At 46.4% G+C, this 25,350-nt stretch overlaps 1 protein-coding gene across 1 annotated transcript in view; it reads left to right on the forward strand.

The window, feature by feature from the left end:
* Positions 1-6,306: 6,306 nt before the first annotated feature.
* PTCHD1 (patched domain containing 1) overlaps positions 6,307-25,350 on the forward strand; it is a 46,095-nt gene continuing 27,051 nt past the window's right edge. The window contains exons 1-2 of the mRNA XM_050332373.1: positions 6,307-6,738; positions 19,835-20,495. Coding sequence (XP_050188330.1) covers positions 6,310-6,738; positions 19,835-20,495 — 1,090 coding nt within the window. The 5' untranslated portion in view covers positions 6,307-6,309. The remainder of the gene's footprint in view (positions 6,739-19,834; positions 20,496-25,350) is intronic.

A 25,350-nucleotide genomic window follows, 5' to 3' on the forward strand; every position in this document is an offset into this window, starting at 1 on the left:
TTTTTCCCAAAGAATATACTGTTTAAGTCTGTCCTCTTCTTCTTTGGACAAATCCATGTTCTTGACAAAATTTGTGCATTTCCTGTGCTCTTTTTTAGGAAACTGCATCATCCAGTTATCTAATACAACTGCATTCAATTAACATCAACCAGACTGGGACACCAAGCAGATTTATTGTGTTTTCTTGTCTGCTTGTTTTGTTTCTTAAAATGTAGTATGAAAGCTGAAAATTGACTCGTCTGATTATATTAGCTGTAACATTTCAGTATATCAGGACCACTCAGACTGCATTTCAAAATAAGAACTTAATCCATCTTTCTGCAAGGAAGGACTTTTTTTTCAGGCCATTATTATTTATGGCAAAGGAAAGACCTTTCCTAAGGCTGACAGAAGCATCAGCAGTCACTGTTTTAAAACAAACAGGTGAGAGGCCGTGATTAGTAGTCTGGTCAATCACAAATATCAAATGGCATAGGCAAAAATATAGCCAGAGAGGGATCCAAAGGTTTCAGCTTAAAAAGCAAATCTAGATCTAACATAATATGGGAGAACCCAAACAAAAGCAGAGCTGTGTTTTCATACAGCCTATGCCAATATGCAAGGGAACAGATCCATCCTTACCCTCTACTGAGTTTTCATACAAGCAGAGAGGAGGGGGGGGAAAAAAAAGCACAGGCTCCCTGTTACATTCCAGGGGGTTTTTTTCAGTCTGTTCATGTTAATGGTACAATTGGGGATCTCCGGTTTTTGTGTCATCTCTGCCAGCAGCAGGCTAATGGAGCATCTCAGAGACAGACCACAGAGCTGCAGTTCCAGCCACACAGGGCACTTTCCTCTTTTTATTATACTCTGTAAAAGATGTCACACATGCTTTCCCTTAGCAGTCCTCATGAATCAGCAAAGAGCTACCGAAGAGTGACCACCAGGGCACTTGGGAAAGAATCAGGTGCCAGCTGTCAGAGTATTTCTTGGTGATTTACATTCTTTTTGTATATCTCTGTACCCAGTAGAAGGAACAAGCCAGCAAGGATCATTTACATATTTGCATTTTACAGGACAGACTGCAAAAAAGAGATGTGGTCACGCAGGAGCAGGAGGGAGGATTTCTTTCCTTTTAGCAGATGCAAAAAGATATTCCAGTTCCCGTGACTTCTCCCAAGATCTGCATTAGCAAGTCCAGTTAGAACACGCATGTCCTGTCACGGGTGGCAGCACGTCAGGGCACTGGGGAGTGCAACGCCAAAGTGGGTGCACAGCCATAGCTTTTCTCCATCTTTGCCTCTCTCTTGCCTTCTGTTTGATGAACACTAGGGGCTTACACACACTGAAGAAAATATTACAACATGATTGATTTTGTCAATCGCCTGTTTCAGGACGTAAGAAATCAGCCATCTTGAATTCTGGCAATGAAATCTGAGGATGCAGATTGCAAAATTTGTTGCCATCTCTTGGCAGGGTATTGCTTCCTGGTCTGTACGAGCTGTTGTTCGCACAGCCCTGTCCTTCATGACCCAAAGGACTGGTGTAGAGAGATGCTTTGTGATGCTGCTTTGTTCCTCTATTTCATTTCTGCTTTCTCTGTTTAAATAATCACCTTAGTTTTGGGGTTCTTAAACTCCGATCATGCTGTTTGTGCCCATGATGCACCACTACTTGGCGCCATTCAAAAGAAGGTGGGACTGAGGAGAGAAAAAGAAGAAAGTGAAGTTTCATTGATTAAATATGAACTAGTAACTGCTTTGAGACCAGCTTTCAATTTCCCAAGGTTGCTTCTGTAAAGCCCTTTTCAGTACAAGCAATTTGCCATCCTTGTGGGAGAAGTGCAGCACATATGAGCAAAAGGAGTGATACTTTTGTGTAATATTCCTACTGTGATGGGACCCGGGCTGGAAATAAGAAGGAGGCCTCCTTCTGCTTTGCTTTTCTGTTAACTGCAAATGAACAAAAGCTGCAAGTTGTGAGGATCCCTCACCAATCAGCAATGGGAGATTAACTTTATCGTTAACCTTGTCTGTGCCCTCACCAACTTAATTGGCATTGGCCCAGGTCCCAGACCTAAGGCCAAGAAATACAGAGCAGAGCTTGATCGGATGATCCAATGAGAGCTACTGCTTTCCCTTGCCATCCTGGGCTGCCTACATGTCATTTTGATCCCTTGGCACAAAGCACAATGTCTTTGCATGTCACCAGCAAGACTTTCAGCAGGTATAAATGAGCATAACACAGAGAATGTCAGTAAAAAAGCTTTTGCAACCCTTAAAATTCTAACCATAATTATTAAACTCTCCTTGAAAATTTTCCTTTTAGTTCCCTTAAAAAAAAAAAAAAAAAAAAAAAGTCTTTGTTACACATCTCCTCGCTGTGGGTAACCTCATTCTCTCCAAGCTCCAGCTGGAACCTGCATCACACATTGCTCAGTGCCCTGTTGCAAAAAACATTCCCCATTCGCAGCACTAAATCCCCTGCACACACTCCTAAAATATCCTCTCTGGTTCCTCATGCCTAACTAAACAATGCAAAACCCTGATTCTCTGCATACCTCCCACAGCCATCCCAGCTGCTCCTGACACCTTTCCTTTTCCCTAGGCCCTCTTCACTCATCTGAAGTTACTCATCAGGAATCCACTCCTCCATCACTTCTCTGAGCGTTTTGTTTCACTGGACCACTTTGGGTGAGGTAGGAGAAAGAGGTTATTTTAAATAAAACCTTGTCAACTTCTTCCTCTCACATTAGTTTTAAAACTTGCCATTGTAACAAGATTTGAGCAAATGCATAGAGATATGCTCATTTATGGATGCTCAAGTCATCCTAAAGCCCTCTGACCTAGGTTGTGGGGTGTTTGACCCACCAAGGCTTTGCGGGCCCTGGGAATGACAGCACCTCATTTGTGCTAATCCACCTGACCTGTTTGTCCTTTTGTGATGTTCAAAGGGTCAAGGCAGTCTCTTTGCACAGATCTGAGAGTCAACAACTACTTCACAGCGGACAGGTCTGCTCTTGAGAGCAGAGTTAAACCCTGTGCAAATGCTGTCTTTTAGTCATGTCTTCCCCACCTCCCTTTTACACTCTGTCCCCAAAAGTAGCTGCCCTGAGGCATTTGCTTTGAAAGGACATAATCATATTGTTCTCCCCCTCATTATCCCTATTTCCAGCATCTGCACCTCATTGTATGGTCATCTCTTCCCATCATTCTCTTCTTAATTTAGTTTGGAATCTCTCTAGAGCAATGAGACATCATTATCTATTTTGTAAAGCGCCATTCAAGAGCTGTAGCAGAGCAGCACATATACGTGATAGAAATCCTACCCTTCCATTTCCTCCAAAAGACAGGTAGAGCTGGTTAATGCCCAGCACTCACTGCATGGCACGTGCTAAAGGCTTTCCCCTACAACAGAGGCGAGAGCTCAGCCATGCTTTGGTCTTCTCAAAGTGCTGTGGGAGGCCTCTGGCTATTCTGCTCCTGACAATCACATTACCACAGAATGTATTTTGATGGCAATTTTTGGAGTGACAGAGCAATGATGATCAGCAACAAGGTGATTTCAGTATCTGCAGTCAGGAGTATGCAGGTTTCCCCTTTGGTTTGGTAACATTCACAGGATGCTTGTGGCATTGCAATGTACTCAGGGCAGTTTCAGCACACACAGCACATGTCAAGCTATCTCACTTCCCACCCCTGTATGTCCATCCCTCCCTTACAGGCAACCCCATAGTCAAAAGCAGGGTGATTCCTCGGGCAAAGGGGAGGCAGAATTTTGTGGGGTAAAAACCCGTGCCTACCTTTAGAAAGACATTTCCATCGCAGCCAACAGTGCAGCCCAGTGCTGGTTACAACAGGCAATAAAACTGACACTGCTCTGGGAAGACAGAGGAACATTCCACAGAACTGCCGATACATCATTTTTTCCTCTATGCCCCCGCAAAAATGGATATATATTGTTAATGGTTGGATACAATGATCTCAAATGTCTTTTCCAACCTAAATGATTCTATGAGTTCTCTTGAGGTCACCTATGGCTTACCCAAAGTTAATGTGCTGAGAACTGAACTGGATGTCAGATCCTCAAACTAGTTTTCCTGAGGTACCCTGGAAAACTGCAAATCGGCCACTGGATGGTTACTGAAATAATTAATTAATCTCCCTTCATTTTTAATGATGATAAAATACGTTTAATGGAGACAAAAAAAAAATCAGCAAAGATGATACTGTCAGCAGCAACGACAAAAGTTCTTCACTTGTTGCTAATGATGTAAAGCATTAGCCACATCCCGATGTTTCCCTGATATACAATGACGTGAGTGAGCCTGTGCTCGGAACTCTGGGCAGAAAGGGGAGAGTGCTGGACTAGAAAACAGAGAGCCAGTCTCTGAGGCCTGACCTAATACTGAACTTCACCCAAACTTGGGTCCAATCCTCTCCTGTGTGTGCTTCTGCTTCTATTTCCACCTTTGAGGTTTTCTTTAAATTATATTTTTCTTCCTTAAACTTATGTAGGACTGATACAAGCAGTGAGGACCCACCTGTGTGGGAGTGGACCTGAGCAGAGGCATGAGCATATTATAAACCCCAGCAGCCCTCGGGGCACCCTAGAGGCAGCTGCACTGACCCCATAGGCAGATCACTCTCAGGAATGATTCCTGGTCTCGGGCATGAAATCTAGAAGAACCAGAGGATGTTGGGACTTTACCTGCCATAACTTGGCCGTGCTCAATTAAGCCATTCACTTGCTCACCACATTGGCAGTGAAACATGGAAAGATTTTAGCATTCAAGCTGTGTGACCTAGCTGTGAGGAGACAGCAATGATGTCAAGGAGGTTTTGTGCATGAAGCGTCTGTGACAAAACATTAGCTCAGGTCAGACACTACTGAAATGTAAAAGGAGGATGACTGTCAGCCATCAATAACCAAAACTGGGAGCCCCTGCTGTTTTATACAGCAACACGTGTAAGAGCTGTCAAACAGAAACTTCCTTTTCTCCGGTTTGTAAAACCACTGGCCTGAGGAGCAACTGGACTCCAAACACGAGCACCTTTGGTTTGGGAAGTAGCAGCTTGGGCCAGCCAACAGCGCTAGGAATCAGCGTGCCCAAATATGCCAACAGCCACAGCACTTCTGCACTTTCTGCTACTTAAATGCAATTTGCTTTTTAAAAAAGAGGCCGTGCCCCTGGATCGCATCCGGCGGCGACGGGCTGTACCTACACACAGGTGGGCAGCTCCGGGGATGCCGGTTCAGGGTGAGGGGAGCGGCAGCGCTCCCCCGGCACGGCGCGGTGCCGGCAGGTGCTGGGCTGCCTGCGCGGGGCAGTGCCGGGGCAGTGCCGGGGCGGCTCCGGGGGCGATGCCGGGCGGGCGCGGACCGCGATGCGGGCAGGGACAGCCCCGCCAGCGGCACCAGCCTCCCTAATGGGCATGTGCAAGCGCCGCACATGCCCACTCGGGCGCCGGGCAGTGCCGGGCTGCGCTGGCCCCGCCGCCGCGGCACCTGTGCGGCCGCTCCGCGGGGCGCTGCCGTCAGGCACCCGGGGCGCCGCCCGGCCCCGCCGCCGCGGGAAGCGCCCGGACGTTTGTGGCGGCGGGACCCCGCGCCAAAGCCCCCCCACGAAGCACACCCAACTCCCCCTGCACGGGGGGCGGCCGTTCCGCGCCCCGCCGCCCTCCCGCCCGTCGGGGCCGCGGCGGGGCCGCGCTCCCCCGCGGTCCCGGGCCGGCGGCTGCCGGCGGCGGGCGGGGCCAGGCGGGCGGGGCGCGCCGCGGCGTCCCGAGCGCGGCCGGCGGGGCGGCCCCGGCGGGAGGCGCCGCGCTGCGCCCGCCGCCCCGTGCGAGGCGGCGCCCGGCGTGGCCCCGCGCCCTGGGCGGAGGGCGGCGGCGGCGGGGGCGCCGCCGAGGGCTTTCTGCGCCCGCCCCGCCTCGCCTCGCCTCGCCTGCCGCGGCCGGGGGATTAGTCAGCAGTCTGCGGGCAACCCCGCTCCCGCGCGAACTCCGCGGCGGGGGCGGGGAGCGGCGCTTGCCCCTTCCCCTTCCCGCGGCGGGGCGGCGGCGGGGCTGCTCCCTGCCCCCCCGTCCCCCGGGCGGTCCGCGCCGCCGCTCCGCGGCGAGGGGCGGCGGGTTGGGAAGTGTGGCATCGAGGGGCTGGGAAACTCCTCTCGGGCACGGCGGCGTTGCGGGAGGACGGGCGCCCGAGCCGCCCCGCGCACGCAGCCGGGCGGGCGCGCACACACCGCACACACACGCACACGCGCGGCGGCGGCCCCCGGCCCCCCGCAGCCGCGGCCGGCGGGGAGGCGGCGCCCGGCGGGGCTGCCCCATGGTCTTGCGGGGGCCGTGGGGGAGCTGCGGGGGCCCCGGCGCGGCGCTCGCCCTCCTGCGCGCCCTCCGCACTAGGATGTTGCGGCAGGTCTTGCACAGGGGGCTGGGGACGTCCTTCTCCCGGCTCGGCCACTTCGTCGCCAGCCACCCGGTGTTCTTCGCCTCGGCGCCCGTGCTTATCTCCATCCTTCTGGGCGCCAGCTTCAGCCGCTACCAGGTGGAGGAGAACGTGGAGCACCTCCTGGCCCCCACGCACAGCCTGGCCAAGATCGAGAGGAACCTGGTGGACAGCCTCTTCCCGGTGAACCGCTCCAAGCACCGGCTCTACTCCGACCTGCAGACGCCGGGGAGGTACGGCCGGGTGATCATCACCTCCTTCCGCAAGGCCAACATGCTGGACCAGCACCACACCGATCTCATCCTCAAGGTAACCGCGGCGGGTCCCCTGGCCATCACCGCCCCGCATCCCGCCCCGCTCCCCGCACCTGCCCGCCGGCACGGACCCACCCGCGCACGCCGGGCTCTGCCGCCGCTGCCACCGCAGCTCCCCGGTCACCTCCCTGCAACAGTTGGGACGCCAGCCCGGCGCGGGGAGCCGGCACCGCGCTCCCTGCCAGCGCCGCGGGATCCGCTGTCTTCCCCTCCTTTTTTTTTTTTTTTTTTCTTTTCCTTTCCTTTTTTCCCTATTTTGCTTTTACTTGCTTTTGAGTGAGCGAGAAGGGCAACCTGCTTGCTTAAGTAATTTTTTGTGTCTCTGTACTCGCGAGACAGTCGTGCTCCCGAGTTACGGCGTCTCGGGCTTTGATAGACTCAAACTTCAAAAGCAGTTAGGTACCAATCTGCCAGGCTGCCGAGAATGGTTTTGGGGGCTGCTGCTGTGTCTGGACTGCACTTCTGCACAGAGAGGGGTAGCATAAAACCTTCTTCTCACTGCTCATGAAGGCAAGTGACATAACTCACCAGATTATTTTTAGCGTTTTAGTGGGTTTTTTTCCCCCTCCACTCCCACCCCACCATCACAGAAAATGCTGGTTTCATAGATGAAGAGAAAATCCAGCCCTGCTGTAGATTGCAGGCATGGTGCAGCCTGTGCTACCGGTTCAAGTTAGAGCGGGCAGCATCTTTCCCTGTCACTTGAGCAGCACGGAGCGTGCGAGTTACAATCTAACAGGACATCTCACCCTACTATGGGTCAAAACATGTCGAAAACCTGAGAGGATAGATGCAAAAACTGTGTGCAAAGAGGGTCAAGTTCACCCAGGAAAATGGAAAGGAACATTTGGAAATAACCAGAGGTGTGGCTAGTTCTATCGTGCACGTTTTTGCTGTTGCATTGAGGAAACCCAAGAGACTCGGCATTGCTTTCTTTTTTCTTCTTTTTCTTCTGTTCTGAATGTCAAACTGTCAGCCCATGTAAAAGCCAATGTTAATTATTTTTAATTGCTTCAGGGAATCTCTTTTCTAAAATGAGAAAACAGATGCAAACACCTATTGTAAAAGACTTCAGTGAGACCTCCCTCTTTACTAAACAAGGAAATAACTGTTACAGGGGATTTATTTATCTTTTATTTTGACTGTAGGTACATACAGAGGTATGGTACAAAGCTACTCAGTATTTTATGTTTTTCTTTTGACATATTCCCCAACAGTAATGAGCAAACAGATTTAATAAGTGTCAACTCACTTAGTACAGTAACAGGAATGTTACTGGCGAATGAGAAAACTCCAGAGAGATGATTTTCATTCCTTCATTTTCTTGTACCATGAATTGCATTTGCATCCAGTATGTGCACATTTACTCAGTCATAGGATAATAATGATAATGGATTTTTTTCTCTGTACTGCCTTCTCTAGAGATCTGTAGTTTTGTCAATAGCACAGTGACACACAAATAAATGGTACTCGGAATCTTTCCGCGAGCAAACTTCTGCATAAGATTTATCACGTCAGTGAAAGAGGTATAGCATAGAAAGTTCTGTCAGTATTTAATACTACCTCATTTTTAATGGACAGAATTGGCCAACAGAATGATTATTTTTCATTTATAGAGATAATTAACTCCATTGCCATTTGACTGTTTAGACATTGTCAGGCATATTTGATGCATTATTTCCAACTCTTTACTTATCTAGTTAATTCCAATATGCCTTGTGTAGAATAGATTATATTCTTTGTCCTGATTATTTTTCTGCTTGTGGGCAGAGACAGGCTTAGGCAGCTGCCTATCCAACCTTGTGGATGGCCCTGGGGGTCAAAGAACAGCAAAACATGAGGGAGGGCTCCTAGCTCCCAATATTGTTATATCTGTTGTGATGCAGGGCTAAATCATTTTGTGTTAACAAGGCCCACCAAGAGAAGGAGAAAAGAAAAGCTGGCCATCAAGGTTTTCCGATATATGTGCAATTGCATGAAGGGGAGAAGGGAGCAAAGGCATCCCCAGCCTCAGTCCAGAGCCAACCAACTCAAAGTACTTCGCTTGTAAATAAATGTCCTGGATGAAACCATAGGTAACCCCCTCACATTTCTGAAAATGCTGCCCTATAGGCACAGTCAGGGCAGAGAACCTAAATGGCTGCATTTGCTTATCTTCCCTTTTCAGGACGACAACCTCCTCAAGGGAGAGGTTTTGTTTTAGAATAAGTGTCAGGTTGGATGCTGGCTCCTCCTGCATGGCTGTTGCTGCATCTCCACCCACAAGCAGGAGGATGGGAGACACAGGAGGATGGTTGCCCCAAGCAGATGCTGGCTGCTCTTGCCGCACCTCTTCTTGGTTTCCTTGCCTGCCATATCCCACCTCATCTGCCAGGGAGGGAAGAGAATGAGCCCTGAACAGCTACAGCTGCCCTAGTCATGTGGCAAGGGAAGGAGGTTGCCCCTGATTTAAGCAGAGGAAGAAGTCATCTTCTATTATTGTCCCCTTATATAAAGGGATACAAAGTTTGGGAGTCTGAGCAGTTGAAATTGAAACATAGCTGGTTAATCACTCTAATATCCTAATCAATTAATTAGCCAATCAGATAAGTTCTGTGGTGACACCTCTGAAACACTATGGTTAGCTTGGTGCAATTCCTCACGGGCCTGTTATCAGCCTGAGAAAGTCACCATTACCACTACTGCACAGTGCCTTGTTGGCTGCCTGGAGAGAGATTCTGGGAAGGGTTCAGCCTCACCACTGTCTCAGGCCCAGGTCTTGAGCAGTGCTCCCAGAGCAGGAGCTGCCACAGGACTCCCCCTTACAGCACACATCTGCCAGGGCCGTGCTGGCTGCTCACATGACAGCGGTGGGTCTTGCTGAACGTACAAGCTGCTTCACACAAGGTGTCTCCTGCTCATTAGCAGGGAGACATGTGGCTGCCTTATATAATAGTTGTGATTTGGAGATGAGGCCGAGTCCTCTTTTTTTTTTAATTTTTTTTGTGTAAATCTGTATCCATAGTTCTGATAACTCCCATAAGTGCTTAACCGTTCTAGGCTTGCCATCCCAATGTTGCGTTTCCAGCTGGCGTAGTCATTTGCAGAAGAGAGGGAGAAATCCAAACGTATCCTCAGTCTCTGGTCTTGAATAGGTGATCCAATAAAAGCCTCGGTAGAATCTCAGATATGGAAGAGACGCATCCTGAGACTGAGATACTGTGGGAGGACAATAACGAAATTTTACTTGCTGCAGTACCTGCTCTATAGCTGAGCACAACTGGCATCTTACGCTGTCGGTCGGTGCACAGGACCTTTTCTCCTCAAGATTTCACTCTTTCAAGAGAGAGAGGGAGCTGGGAAGTAAAAACACCTAACTGAAGAAAGTGTGCTTTTACTACTGTATTTCCAATAACTGCTTGGAGAAGGAAAAATAATTGGGATATTTGGTGTGGACCATCGTGCAGAAGTTCAAATGATTATGTAAAGTCTGTAGAGTTTGACTAAGCCGAGAATCCCAGCTAAGAATAGTGTTAAAACAGACCCGTACCATTTCATAGTGGTATTTCCACTTGCAGCTAGGAACTTGTTAGGTGGAAGTCATACACACTCACTGGAAATAGAGACCTAGACAGATATTTGAACCTCAGATAATATGGTCTCATTTAGCCAGGATTTGAGAGCCATCCTTTTGAGCCTGTTTGTTCCTCTATGCTTACAGTGAGTTAAATGCATTATACTACTGAAGACTTTTTAAAAAAAATTTAAGGTTTCCTTTTTTTTTTCCAGAAAAATATCCTCTTTTCCACTTACATTACTGTGTTTATAACAATAACACAGTACTAATTTTTTTTTGGCAAAAACTCCACTTAAGATGTCAAGACATACAGATGAGAAGTATTGAAATGTAACATGCCTTACTCCTTACTGAAGGTGATTGCATTTGCAGTTTGCCCCTGTAAAAATCTGTAGATAAGAGGTTTTTTTCTTTAAAGAAACCTCTGCTAAGTACAATTTTTTAGAAGTGCTTATACATCGCTCTTCTCATATGAACTGGCCGTTAATTGACCTAGATAACTGATTAAATATCTATTTGAACATGCAAACAAAGTAAAATTAGGTATTTCCATCTAAAGGCACATTTATTTAGGAGCTTCAGAACTTCTGATTACTGCAGAACAAAACAGTTTAACTTCAAAATCTTGCAGACCTCATACTTCTGGGGGTTTTATTTCCTCTCTCTGCTTCTTAATTGTTCTGTTCCTATTCATGTGCGTGCCAGCACACTCTGTCTACGGTCTTCACAGGTTTCCTCACTTACTTTGTGAGGAAACTCGTGGAGGAAACAATCATCTTTAGAAATAACATGTTTATGTTCCCTTGTCTGTGGTATTTCCAATTGCTTTGCTGTACAGACGTGGCACACTTAAACCATTATTTTCAAAGTCAGTGGAAGTGCATAGTGGTTTTTCAGTGGAGCCGAAACCTGGGTCTGTTTTGATTGTGACTAACGCAAGGTACCCTTTATTTTAAAACTTCGACTACTTCTGAATGCCTGGACACAAGCACTCAGCTGTGGAACTGGCAATGGATGTAGTAGGTCTTCACTGTCTCTAAGTAGCTTAGACACTAAAAACACTTCCAGGGGAACAGTCTGTAGAACAAACAGTGCATTCTGCTGAAAAATATAAAGGATGAAGTCATGTCTTTAGAGCAAGGCTGTAAGATGAGGGGAAGAGTCCTAATACAAGAAAAACAAGGGTGTGAAAGCAGCAGAAGTGCAAGCTTGTTGTCATAGCAGCACAATGCTGCAGGGCTAAAATGTATCTTATGCGAAAACAGATGAGAATTAAGATACGCAGGTAAGATCTGGGCACAGCTAAGGAAGAGGGAAGATAAATAGCATGTTGCAAGGACAGTGTGGAAGTGCGCACAGAAACCCCTCTGAGCTCCAGGTGTCAGCAACAGCAACTGCTCCGTGTGATTCCTGCAGGCAAGAGGGTTTGGTCTCTCCCACGGGTGCTGGTCAGTGGCCAGAGCAGAAGTCCTGAAGCTGCCTGTGCCTGGGAGGATGACCACATCCCACTGGTCCCTGCCACGCCCCCACCCTGCTCCAGTAGCACCGGCTGGGACAGGGCCCCTCTGCCGTCCCTCCTGCTTCAGTCTGTGACGTGATGCTCCCTACAACCCTGTGCTGCTGCCAGCTGGGCAGCCCCTGCTGGGAATGTCCTAGCCATCCACGTTGTCTCACCTTTCCTGCCTTTGGAAGGTCAAACCTCGTCTCCCCTGTAACAAACAGAACACCTGGGGGACAGGATTTTTCACTGCATGGCCAGACATGTGTGTGTGATGGGGCATCACCCCTCTGGGAGAGCACAGCTGGCGGGCAGGGCAGGTATGAGAGGCCAGGGAATTCTGTGCATCACAGCCACCGATGCCAGGCCACCGGCACCCCAGGCAGTGTCACAAGGCTCCAGGAGAGCTGCCGGCAATCCCCGCTGACACATCTGGGCTTCCCAAAAGCTGTGACAAGGCCCTGCCTTTAAGTTGGAGTTTACAGCAGGAAAACCCCTGCTCTCCTGTTGGAAGAGAGAAGGAGGAGCCAAGTTGTTAATTAATGCGATGAGCTGTGAACTTGCAGATATTGAGGTTTCCCTGCAGCGCAGAAGGGACTGTTCCTCAGGCTTCTGCTGGAGGAGCCCTTGGCAAGAGCCTGCACCATGTCTCCAGCCCTCTGAGAAGCAGTATAAAGATGGAAGGGTGTTTATGGAGACATCTGAGGTGAATGGAGAAAGCCGCTGGTGGTTGAACTGATGCAAGATCAGACACAGGAGCAAAGTTTGATTTTTCGTGATGGGGAAAAAAAGAATAAATCTCACAGCAGCACACCAGGCTGTGCAGAGGGGTTTCTGCTACCCAGGTATCCTGTCCTCTAGCAGCAGTCAGCACAAAAACCAGAGTGGACTTTTTATGGTAGAATAAATTCAGGCAGATTTACAAGGGTGATTGTCAGAATTAAGATGGTATTGATTATAAAAGCTTCTCCACTTCAGATTAGAAAAGAAAAATGATATCTAGCGATTTTCTGTAGCTACCAAGAAGACAGATGGAAATGTAAATGCACGCACATCTGCCACTTTGAGCGCTAATAGTTGTCCCACCGTTGATGACTTGTAGTTTTAACAATTTTTAGGTTTTATTTTTGTGAAAATTGTTTGGAGAAAATATAATTCACTATGTTTTGGACAGCTGAAAAAAATCAGTTGCAAAAATAAATACCGTGCATAATTAGTGTCTTAGCATCTCTTCAGGAAACCTGATTGTAGGACTGGTGGAAAAAGAGCCCAGCTAGTCATAGCCATCCTCATTGCATGCTCTCCAGCCGTGACTTCCAATATTTATCCTGAGACATTGGGATCCTTTGGCTTTCTCCATCGGCTGTGTGCACACTCTTTGTCCCTTGGCTGGACTGGCATGGTCCGGGAGGCCACTGCCCAGCAGCCCCCTTTGAATCCCTGCCCTGGACCCGTGGTCAGCAGGGCACAGCCCTCGTCTGGGCCTTCCTTGCCTTCCCTCTCTGCACCTTCTGATGAAAATGCACTCCTGAAAGTTTCATTCTGCCCATGTCTGCAGAGCCCACAGCGTTTTCTTTCGTGAATTAAGCTGGAAGCTGTGCAAGTCTTTTCCCTCTCATAACCTTTTTACGTTTTGTCTGAGGCCGTCTCTTGACGTGAATAAAAAAAGTACACTGCAAAGATATGAAATGCCAGAGATTACTGAGATCATAGAAAAAGTGGAGAAATTTATAGCTATCCATTAAAGGTTTTTCTTCTCTTCATTTTCCTTGGCACAAGTTACCTGTAAAAATAACTAAAAGAGTAAACCAGCTTCACATAAAAATGACGCATATATTTAAGATTATTGTCTTCATCCTGCTTTCTAGTTTTTCAGTCTTGAACCCAAAACAGTGATGAGATTTTAAGCAGTAATAGACAATGAGTTGAAAGCCTCCTCAGGCTTTCCTCCATAGCCATGAGATCAAACATTTCTTTACATTTCTTTCTTTTTTTAATGAAAGCTGAGATTTAAAAAAAAAAAAAAAATCACAATACTTCAGGCTCCAAGAGTCAGAGGAAAAAAACAGACTTGGTGAAAACAACAGTAAAAAAATTCTAAGAGGAGCAATACTGATGAGCAAAGCTAATATTCAATTTGAACCATGAAATACAGACTAAAAGACTAAACAGAGCCATACAGTAACAGTAACAGCAAAGTTATAGGGCATTGCAAAGATCATACTCTTGTGAGTAAAACGTGTTTGTGTGCCAGCTCATTGGCAGTACAGCAGGACATCCATATATCTAGCTGGTTTTGTCTTGTTGACCGTTCATCAACTGTATGTCAAGTAGCAAATTATAATCGAGTCCTTACAATGAGTGGTGGCTCCTTTAAACACCACATGTTGCTCAGCAGCAAAACCAAACATATTTTTGAGGTATATATGATAAGCAGGAGGTAGTTGTGCACATCCCTAATAATAAAAGTTACGGCAGCTTCCAGGAGAGTCGGAATGTCTTTTCGTGAGCTGGGCATAGGGCCTTGGCAAATATGGAAGGGTCCCGTTGCATGTTGCTGTCACTGTCACCACGGAGTTTCCCTGGGAGCAAAGCTGTGCCAGCAGAGAGGTGAGACCCATGTGGGACACCAGTGGCCATCAATGGGTCCTTGTCCCTCATCCCTTTTGCCCACAGGTTTGATTGGGGCATGAGATTATGTAATGTGAGCTTAAAGGATTTCTGGGATTGGATCATTTTGCAGGTGAATCAGCAGTTTCTAACCCCTCCCTGCTGGGATGGGATCTGTTTCCTTCACGGGGAGACTGCAGACTTTTTTGTTACCTGATTAAATTGACAAAATTCTGGTAATAGCTGCTTACTTCTGAATTAAAGAAAGGATTTCTCAACAAAGCAAAGAGATTACAGGTTTTTCTTACCCCTTCTTGTATCTTCCTGCATCTTTTGCATGGAATTCAGAATAAAAACAAGCTTTCCTTTCTGTCCTGACCATACATCTCTAAGTACAACCCCTTTGCCTTCAGGATCAGCTTTGATGCCTGTGCTGAAAGTTGTGCAAAGCTCTCTACAGTGGAGAGCTGTCTCACAGAGCCCAGTGTGGGGCTTGGCCATCCCAAGGTACCCAAAGTGAGCCTCTAGAGGGGCTCCGGTTTCTGGCACCTGCCTTCCTGTGCTGGTAGCAGAAATAGGAGGACCTGCAGACAAAAACAACTTGAAGAATTTGCAGCCATTGCTCTCTGAGGCCTGGGTGCAAAATATTTTAGCCCAGGATAAGTGAAAGGATTTCAGCTTTCGCTTCCTGGCATCTTCTATGCCCACAGGCAGAATCGGCTGGTGGGGCAGTGCAATTTCACCACCTCTCGTCTCTCAGCTGTGCCACAGACTTAAATGTGGCTTGGTGTGGAAGTGAAACCAGCACAGCCCTCACCTGGAGGTATTTGCCAAATGGGATTTGTCTCCCAATTGAAGCCATCTTTCCTTGCTTTCTAAAATAAATAACTGAGTGAGCTTGGGACTTAAAGTAAACAAAGACCAAGATGCTACCAAGTGCAAATGACTAAAGGCTAGAGGAAGAGAAAACATTGTTCTAGAAATCTCTGGCATGGTGCGGGACATGCAGAAGCACCATTTTCAGAAGAGAGGGGAGGTGCAAGTGATGGTCACTGTTTAAATGACAACAAATGGAAAAGGTGGAAGTTACTATTTTGTACCTGAGCGCTTTCAGGGACCATGTGCCACCGTGGCATGGGAACTGTGCAGTTCTCATGCTGCAGTGCTCTGGCATCTCAGCAGTAAACTGCTTTTTGGTTCCTTGCACTGCTAGCTAGCTGAAAAAGCTGTGAGTGATGAGCAAGCAGTGCATGTCTCCCTTCAAGAAAAAAACATTCATTCAGCTTTTGTTATTCCTTTAAATTTTCCCTTTCTCCTAACAGGATCGGTAAGGATAAGAAAACAGCTGAATAAATGAGAGCCTGGTAGTCAGTTGTGTGTCCCAGAACTAGATGCCAGGTTTATTCAGAGTATGGTTACTTGCTATTAAAATCCTCTGCACTAAGGAGTGCAGTATGCATTATACATTACCATATTGCTGATGTTGTCCCCATCACACAACAGCCTTTACCATGCCCTGTTAACAGACTGAAGTTTTCTGGGGGACCTCCTGGTGTACCATAGGCAAGCCAAATTGCAGACTGCATAATCCCTTGAACTCGCAGGATGTGTGTACCCTTGTAAGCTTTTGGACCTTCCGTTTTCTGTGGAAGCCAGTCACCCAGGGTTATGAGAGTGGGCTCTGGATGCAAGTGGGAAAACCTGTGTGGCCACAGCTGAGTTCCCAGCATGGCAGCAGAAAGGAGAGTGCCGTGGGACTGCAGCTCTCAGCGGGGAAGAGGCAGCAGCCCCGTGGTGCACAGGCACTCACAGGCAAGTAAAGGGAGAGAAGAGAGAGCCTGCAGCCATGCTGCAGCATGCCCTGCCCTGCCCTGCACTGAGGTGGCAGAGGGTTTTTCCTAGGATCTGGTCTGAAAAAGCAAAGTGCAGATATAGTGATGTATTTGTCTTGAGGATGAAAGTCTTAGCCAGGCTTCCCAGAGCTGAGTCTTTGGTCATTCTGGAGCAGTTCTCAGCATACTTTATTGGGACGGAGGGAATGGCAAGTTTTCCTCCTCTTCAGCTGTTTGCTGCCAACTGGAGACCAAATGTTGTGGCCACTGGCAAAGCTCAGGATATATCTCATAGCTGCTTTAAACTGCACAAGTTGGCAGCCAGCTCTGGGTGCTGCTCAGCTGCCAGGTGTGCCAGGACACAGAGCTGTCTGCTTCCTTTCCTCTCCTCCCTGAAGCCCCATCACTGGCAGGTTCCATGGGCAGGTTCCCCTCCAAGCAGCTGCCCAGCCCAGCACAGTCTCGCAGAAAGCACCAGGTCACTGCTGCAGAACGGGCACCTGAGTCAGAAATGATCATTGCCAAGAGGAAAGGAGTATGTTAAGTATGACATTTAGCTTCTAGCCTTTCACTAAAGGTGAAGTAACAGCTGTGACAGATGAGATTATTTTATAACCAAAATATTAAAAGAAAGTGCTTCAGATGTAGAAGGAAGCAAATGCAGCAGTGAGGCAGGATGGGTGAATAGCAACACACGCAGATAAAAGTTGCATGTCAGTTTAGTTTCTTCTGCGTTGTGTCACTCCATGGATCCTCTCTGAAGGAGTTGTATTGTGAATTAATAAAGGCAGGAAATTCCTTCTATTCCTCCTCGTTGCCCTCAGCTGCGCTTCTTTATATGACGTCCAATTTTGTAGCTGTTGTCAATGAAAGCCATACAGTAGCTTCCATTGTAAAAAAATTAAAATCAGATATCTGTCTTTGATTCACTAAATCAGGGCATTCTCCTCACACTATAATGATGTACGTTTGAATTTGTACCCTATAACAGCTCTTTCAAAGCAGAGCTTTGCAACTCCAAGCTCAAAAGACGGGAAGAATGACCCATACAATGGCACATTTCTTTGGCATGTTCCTGCAAATATTCTAATTTGTTTTGTTGTTTGTTGGGTTTTTTTTAATAAGAAAGTTGTGGAGAAGTCCCTAGTCTGTTGCACAGACAGTTATTTGTTCTCCACAACAGAAAATTTTGCTCCTCACAATGGCCAGGTATTATGTTCTCACAGTACTTTGAAAAGATTTGTTAGTTTAGTTCATTTCTCAAATTTATCTTCCTAATGTCAGTATTGAACTGTTATTTCTGTCAAAAAAATAAAAACTATTCAGATGTGGAAAAATACACCCCCAAGCTGCTAGGAAAAAAGGTTGAGAATATAGGAATGTTGTAATCTTTGCCTGTATGATGTCACATTATCCTGAGGAATGGAGGCAACACAACAATTTATACCCATCGCAGATTGTGCAGTGTAATCACAAAGTGGGGTTTTTTCCACAAATAGGTCTCAAATACCACACAAAAGTCACTAAGACTATTTAGTTTCAACAGATGCAGCAGTTTAGCCATGATTATTAGACATTTTGTCCATTGACACCAGAGGAGTGTGTAAGCTCTACTGCTCTCATGTACGCTATCTTCTATTTTTTTTAAACAATGTTTGTCATCAGAAAGGAGCCAGTTCCATTAAATATCACCTGTTCCTAGCCTCTTTACTGGGCAGAAGAGTCTCCTACCCTCTTTGGATTACAGTGGAAAACAGCACATGCAAGTAGAAAAAAAAAGGAATCGCATCCCTGGAGCCAGGTCTCTTGCTCAAAATCTGAAGGCACAATATAACTAATTCCCCCTTTAGGGAAAAGAGAGTCCTTCTTGATTTGGCCATTCAGCTCCCTGGAAGAGCTGTGGTCTCCCCACTTTGCAGATGAAGGAGGGCTTCTCCTTCTCTTTTACCAGCCCTGCTTTTGTCACCATACCTTTGCAATGCACTTCTGCATCAATTCCCTCAGTGTAACAGGGACCAAAGGATAAATCCATGCAGTTCCTCAGAGCAGATGCAGTGATATGCTCCCCCCACGGCATCAGTTGTGGCATCCAAGCGACTGGCTGTGCAGCCAGGTCTGTGGGATCATTGCCCCCAGGCAGCACGAGGGGTGTGTGCCCTCTGCATTGTCCCTTCTCACACCTTGAGAGGTCACATCTCCCATCAAGCCATGCACAAAGCAGATGCACAGGAATGTGCAGAGGACCCCGACATTTGGGTTGTTGCTTACCCCCCATGCCACCTAGAAAAGAGCAGAGGGACCTCCTTCCTGGCCCACCTCCTCTGTGGCTACCCACCATGAAGGACGTCACAGCCACAGGGAAAGTCTGCTCAGACTTGTACTGGGTAATGTAGTGTTGGCCTCAGCAGCCTCCTTATGGAAGATCTTGGAACTCTCTACACATCTAGGGTGGCACAGAAGGAGCTAAATGGTAATGGTGGTGAGTGAGGCCTTATCATTTTACAAGAAAAATTTGCAAAAAAACAGCTTGTACTTTGCTGAGGCTCCAAACATTAGTGAGCTCAATATTTTGTTTTTGAAAAACGTTGCAAATCCAGCCTATAAGGGCTATTCCCTTGCCATTGTTTAGATTTCTTGTTTCTTCTGTGTTGACTAAAATGGATTCAGAAAAGGTTGCAAGAGTTTTCTGTATATTTTTCAAGAAGAAATAGTGATTTTTCTGTCTTTCTGACGCTCAAAAATAACTGAATGCTTTTGGGGTCAGAGCTCAGGCATGGCAAATTTCAGAAGCATGCAAAACAACTTACAAAGGAGGCTGCAGTAAAAGCTGCTAGACCTAACAATAACATGTAGATCCTGAACTTAGGAGATCCTTGCTAATTTACAGAACCTCTCAGAAAGAGAAGGAGAAAACCAGTGTCCATCTCTGCCATTGCTTCCTTCTTTCTGACTTACTGAGGATTTGATGGGGGAAAGAGGGAGAGGGAAAGAGGGCAAATTAGTTATTACCAGCTATCTTTTTCATGCTGTGCCAACAGTCTCTATATGTAGGGCATGCAGCTGTGGGCTGTCCTTTAAGTGAGTGCTAGTGCCCTGCCACTGCCAGGCTGCTGGTGCATCCTGCACAGGTGGCACACTTGGTCATGTTGTTCTTCTGCATTCTGTACCTCAGGTTCATTTTTGAGAGAGTCACTGGGCAATCCTGAGCACAACAATGTCCCTGGACATGGTTGGTCTGTATATTTCCTTTTTATTGTGGCCCACATCACTTGAAAGTGGAGGTCTGGACCTTCTGAGTTTGCATATTTAGGGAGGCCACACAGCAGATGCACATGGCACAGATGCAAGTCACAATACAGCAACACAATACAGTTACCAGCAAAGGACATGGGGAATAATACTGCTGTTTTGATGCATGTTTCCTTTTTTTTGCAATGAGTGTGCTATTAATACTGCCGTCACCAGAACTTTTGTTGTTGTTGTTGTTGCTTAGATCAAATAGGACAGGGACGGCGTAAGGAGCTGCTGTTGTTCTGGCTGCTGCTGTGCGAGATGAACTGATGAATAACGTGTGTGATTTCTCTTTCCCTTGTAGTTGCACTCTGCAGTGACCAGGATCCAAGTTCAAAGACCTGGTTTCAATTACACGTTTGCCCATATATGTATCCTGAACAATGACAAGACATGCATAGTGGACGACATAGTGCATGTACTGGAGGAATTAAAGGCTGCTCGTTCTTCTAATCGAACTAATTTTGCAATCACTTATCCGATTACTCACTTAAAGGATGGCAGGGAAGTGTATAACGGGCATCAGCTCGGTGGGGTTACTGTGCACAGCAAGGACCGGGTGAAGTCTGCAGAAGCCATTCAGCTCACCTACTACTTGCAGGCAATCAACTCCTTGAATGACATGGTGGCAGAGAAGTGGGAATCCATTTTTTGTGACACTGTTGAACTTTTCCAGAAATCCAACAGGAAAGTCAAAATGTATCCTTTCACTTCTTCTTCGCTGAAGGAGGATTTCCAGAAGACGAGCAGGGTGTCAGAACGCTACCTGGTCACAAGCTTGGTCCTTGTGGTCACCTTGGCCATTCTCTGCTGCTCCATGCAGGATTGTGTCCGCAGCAAACCCTGGCTTGGCCTGCTGGGATTGCTGACTGTGACCCTTGCCACCCTGACCGCAGCTGGGATCATCAATCTCACTGGTGGGAAATACAATTCCACCTTCCTTGGAATCCCCTTCGTCATGTTAGGTAACTATCTCCTCTCTCTCTTTTGTGTGTTTGTGCCTACCTGACATTTCCCAGCAACCAGAGAAGCATCACTGCATGGTTCCTGTTGCCTCATCCCTGCAGCACTGCCCCATGCCAAATCCACACTGCCTCTTCTCCTAAACTGTTTTTACGGTGTCAGGATGTTAAAATCGTACCAGGGCCTCCGGTATGGCATAGCATCCTGCCACAGGATGTGAGGCCTGTGCAGTAGCAAGGAACAAGGATGTGTGAATGCCATGCTTTGTGCAGAGTGGGAGCAGAGCTGTTCTCTGTGGATGTTTGATTCTGGTTTCGGAAGGAGACCTTTGCAGTGGTCCTCATGCAACATTGACAGTGTCAGCTGTGCTGGCAAACCAAAGGGACTGCCCACATTGGGCCTTTAGAGAGTGCTGGCTCCTTTAGAGAGCAGAGCAGCGCTGTCCTGGCTTGGCAGGCACCTGTCTGTGGGAAAAGGGTGGTGGTTGGTTCTGGGTTGAGTTTCTCCAGAAGTCCCTGTGTTGGCTGGCTGAGCGTAGGGAGGGTTTCACAGCCCTGAGGGAGAGAGCTTTGACACCCCTGGTCAGGAACAGACCTGTCTTGTCAGTGCCAGCACATCCTACACTGAGGGTAATGGATGGAAGCAGCGTTGGCTACTCTCTGGCTCTTGTGCCAGCGGAGGCATTCTCATAACCCTGGCTTTTGTATTGCCTTCACTCACTGTGGGCTACAGAGTGGTTTCAGTTTGTTTTGTTTTCTTCAAGGGTAGGAAAAGGAGGAGAGAAGGATGATCTTGCTCCCAATCTGAAGTCAGTGCCCTCTCTGGTTGGCAGAAGGGAGTTTGTGGGGATGCCACATTATTGTACCGAAACAGGCAGGAGGACTTCATGGGAGACAAAATGAGAGCTCTGGAGAGTTCACAGCCTCTTTGTTTGGGTTTGGTTCATAACCAGTGTGAAAAGCTCTGTGCGCTGTAGGTGTTTAATATGTCCTTGTTCATGCCATTATTCATTTGTGGAGAATAATGCATGCATTGATTTGATCACAGCTTCCCCAGCCGAAAATCAGTGCTCAGTAATACTTCAGGTTTCAAGTGTGAGAGTGTCTCCACTGACTTAGTTACACTGTGTAGTGATATGACACGTTTCAAGCACAGTTATTTTTGTATCCAGCACCAGGTTCCTATGCCATGGCAGTACTGTAGTACTGTTGCACTGTGGTATTGTTGCACTTTAATTAAAGACTATGCTTCAGTGCATCACACTACCAGTTAATGTACAGAATATATTCAGTGACAAAGAGAATTCAGCTACATTACATCGGCTCTCATTTTCAGATGACATCCATGAAAGTTAAATTATATTGTAAGCTAGAGGAAATGCAGCATGAGAAAATCAGAGTCAAAAGAAGGGTATCGCTCTGGCCCGAGTCTTTGGTTTCTTTGGTGAGTTTTTATGCCTGCTGATGTATTATAAAATTAAATATTCAAACTAAGTAGTGTATATTACATGTAACGTTACATAGGAGGGAATTTCCAGATATGTTACAAACGTAGCAGAAAAGCAGTCTAAAGTCCAACCATATGAAATGAAAGTACATGGGGAAAATTACTCAAAAATATGAAATATTATCTTTGTTCAGGGATCAAAGCATCTGCTCTCTGGGACAGCTTTTCAGATCTTTAATTTGCTAACAGTGATGGTGCTGAGACTTGAAATCTTCAGAAACTTATAGATTAACTGTGAAAAGTTTCACATTTCTGTTTAAGTACTCATTTAAGTACTGAGCTGTATAGCCAGATCTGCTTTTCTTTTCCTTTTTTTTTTCTGTTGTGTTTTGGTGATTTTCTGGGGTTTTTTGAAGGGGGGGGTGGTTTTTTGGGTTCTTTTTTTTTGTTTTTTTGGTCTTGCTTAGTTGAAGTATTCCACTCTTAAAAGGGCAGCTCAGCTCTCGCTGTGAAACAAGCCAAGACAGAGCAGCCAAGTTCAGGTGAATCTTGTTTGCTTCCCCAGCTGCATAAAATCTCCCAAGGGATGGGAATACCAACAGGTGAACAGAAGCACTGAAGGCATTTTGGAGTTTTTAATGAGACCTGTTTTAAACTGGCAGATAGCTAGAAAGGCAGGGTTGCCTTATTTTGTTGCTGCAGTGCAGCGGAAAGATTTGTCATGCATTTCAAAATGTATTTCATACATATATGTTGTTTTGCTTATAAAAGATATTTTAACTCAAGGTAACTGAAAGCTAGAGACACTAACCACCCTCCATTATAGCCTGCACAACTGCTTCCATTTAATTTCAGTGACCATCGGATTAGATCATAGATTAACTGACCTTTAGAAAGCTGAAGGATTTCTGGCTAAGATGTAGCCCTGTATCTATTTCTCATAATCTCAGGGCTAAAAGCAAAAATTAGATAGAAAAAAAGATTACACTGGACACATTTCAGGCAAGGCCCCTTTACTGGTATACATCATTAATGAAGTTTTCCCGGTTTATAGCAGCTGAGGATTTTTAACTTTTCATCAGCATTGCGGAGGTGGGGGGACGCTCTCCAGACATCATCTGCCCTCTGACACAGGACAGGATTACATCTTTCATAACAGATACTTTTCTCCATGCACTTTGTCTTCTCCTGTGACTGCTTCCTCCTGTGTTTCACTGCGCTACCGCTACAGCATTTGCATCATGTCTAACCTGAATTCCCCTTTTGCAACTCAGCTGTCCTCCTTATTTATCCACTGCGTCTGGAAAATAATTTCTTTTCTTTTTCTTTGCAAATTTGGGACCACTCTCACTCGCCCAGTCGTCTTCCCTTTCATCCCAGGTTTCTTCAGACTGTGCTAATCAGATTTCCAGCAGTCTTCTTGCTTTTGACCATTCCACATCTTCCATGGAGTGTGGTGCCTAAATCTGGGCACAGCATTCAGGCTGAGGCTTTCAGCAGCAAGTAGAGTAGGAGGATGATTTTGCACATCTTGCATGTGGCACTGCTGTTCATACATCGCCATATGACGTTCATTTTTTCCTCAGCAGTATGAAATGGTTGGCATTTGGTTGGTGGCACATGGTAATTCACAGATCCTTCATGTCATTTTGTACCTGTTTTCCCAGTCATTTATTCCAAACAACATGTAGAAGTTTGCCCTTGTCCTTGCTGAATTATAGTTTATCTCACACCATTTCTCCTCCTCACCAAGTTTATCTGGAGGCCATCACTGCCCTTCCAAGATGTATTAACTGAAGTTGGTCAGCAATGTTTTGCAATTATCAATTTTTTCATATTTTCAAGAATTATTTTCTGAATAGTCTGTCCAGTCATAAACCCATTCTAATAATATAGGCAGTATGTCTGCAAAATAGTCTGGTCAAGGTGCTTTCCTTCATCCTGTTTTCTCTGACATCAGCCATTCCCAAGAACAAAAAAGCTGTAGTTAAGGGTAGCAGCCTCTGTAGATGCTGAATCCTTAACTTTTGCATCAACAGGACAATTTAAAGTTATTCAATTGCCATGACCACATTGCAGTCTTAAGCTCAGGCTGTGTAAGGCAGGAATATCATTTGCCTACCCCACCTGTTAAATGTGACATAACAGTTTAAACACTTCATGCTTTGGTTTTCATCACCTTCATGGTAGTTTATTATAATTTGCTTTACTTTTTAATTAAGGCAGGTAACCCAGCTCACAAAAGGTGATGATTTTTATGTCGTGGCAGGTTTTTTTGTACCCCTCACTGGTAGCTAACTGAGTGGAAAAATTAGAAGCCAGGAGAGATGTTGCCAGAGACTTCCTTCCCCAGTAGGCACCAAAAGAATAAAGGTCCCCTTTGGTGACTGGAGGCTGAGCTGTAAGAGCCAGGCAGGAGGTGATACCTGGGGCTGGCCTGAGCCCCTACCAAGGGGCTGCGCTGGGGGTGAGGTCGCAGAGGAGGGCAGGCTGGCTGCAGCCACTGTTTACTCTGGGGATGCTTTGTCAAGTCAAACTAGGAACTGTTAGTCCTCAGCTCTGGATTTATACAGGTACTTCTAACATGAAAATGAAGTCTAAAACCTGGAAAATTGGCAGGCTCCCACCGTTTGTCTGGACGTACTTTGAATTAGTATATGCCTCCGTGGTTTTTTGAAACTACCATCCACATTTATCAGTGTGTAAACAAGTAATTTAAGGACAAGTTTAGTCACATGTCTAGTTCATGTGGAATACTTTGTTGAACTAGGGCTATTCATTTTTGACCCTGTGAACCAAAAAAATTAATTCTACAACTTGGTTGAATTTAAAATAGCAGATTAATAATGTCAGCTGAAAAACAGAATTAAAATTCTGATTTCCTGTTGCCTGCTTCATTAAAAACTACAGATGTTTGGTCTGGCACAGATGCTAACATATTCATCATAAGTTTCCCTTACGCATTAAACACTGTTTAATAACTGCCAGTTCTTGAAAAATACCAGTTTCCTGAAAAAAAAGTGTTACCAAACCATTGAACAACAATCAGCACTGTCTGAACAAGTTTTTGGCATGACTTTTTTTTATTCCCAGAGGTGAAGTAGAACGTAGGCACTCAAAAAAAAATTGCAGCGTAGCCCTTTGCACTGAAGAGAAAACTAGCAATGTGTTTCCTATTCCTTCAGAAACAAATACAGCTTATTCAGGGAGAAGTGGCTCTCTTCAGCTGCCAAGTTCGTGAAAAGCATTGGCCCTCTGAAATCGCGGTGGAATGCCAGGCGCTGCCAGATATGGGCAGGGACACAGGGCCAGCTCCACGAGCTTATATTTAGCCTCCAGTGCTGGCAGGGGAAAACCAGGTAGAAGTTATGAGAGTAGCTTGAGCTTGTAGCATGCTGTAAAAGGAAATGA

The sequence above is a fragment of the Myiozetetes cayanensis genome, unplaced genomic scaffold (assembly GCF_022539395.1).
Source record: "Myiozetetes cayanensis isolate MyiCay16 unplaced genomic scaffold, myiCay2020 scf5-8, whole genome shotgun sequence".
Classification (NCBI taxonomy): Eukaryota; Metazoa; Chordata; class Aves; order Passeriformes; family Tyrannidae; genus Myiozetetes; species Myiozetetes cayanensis.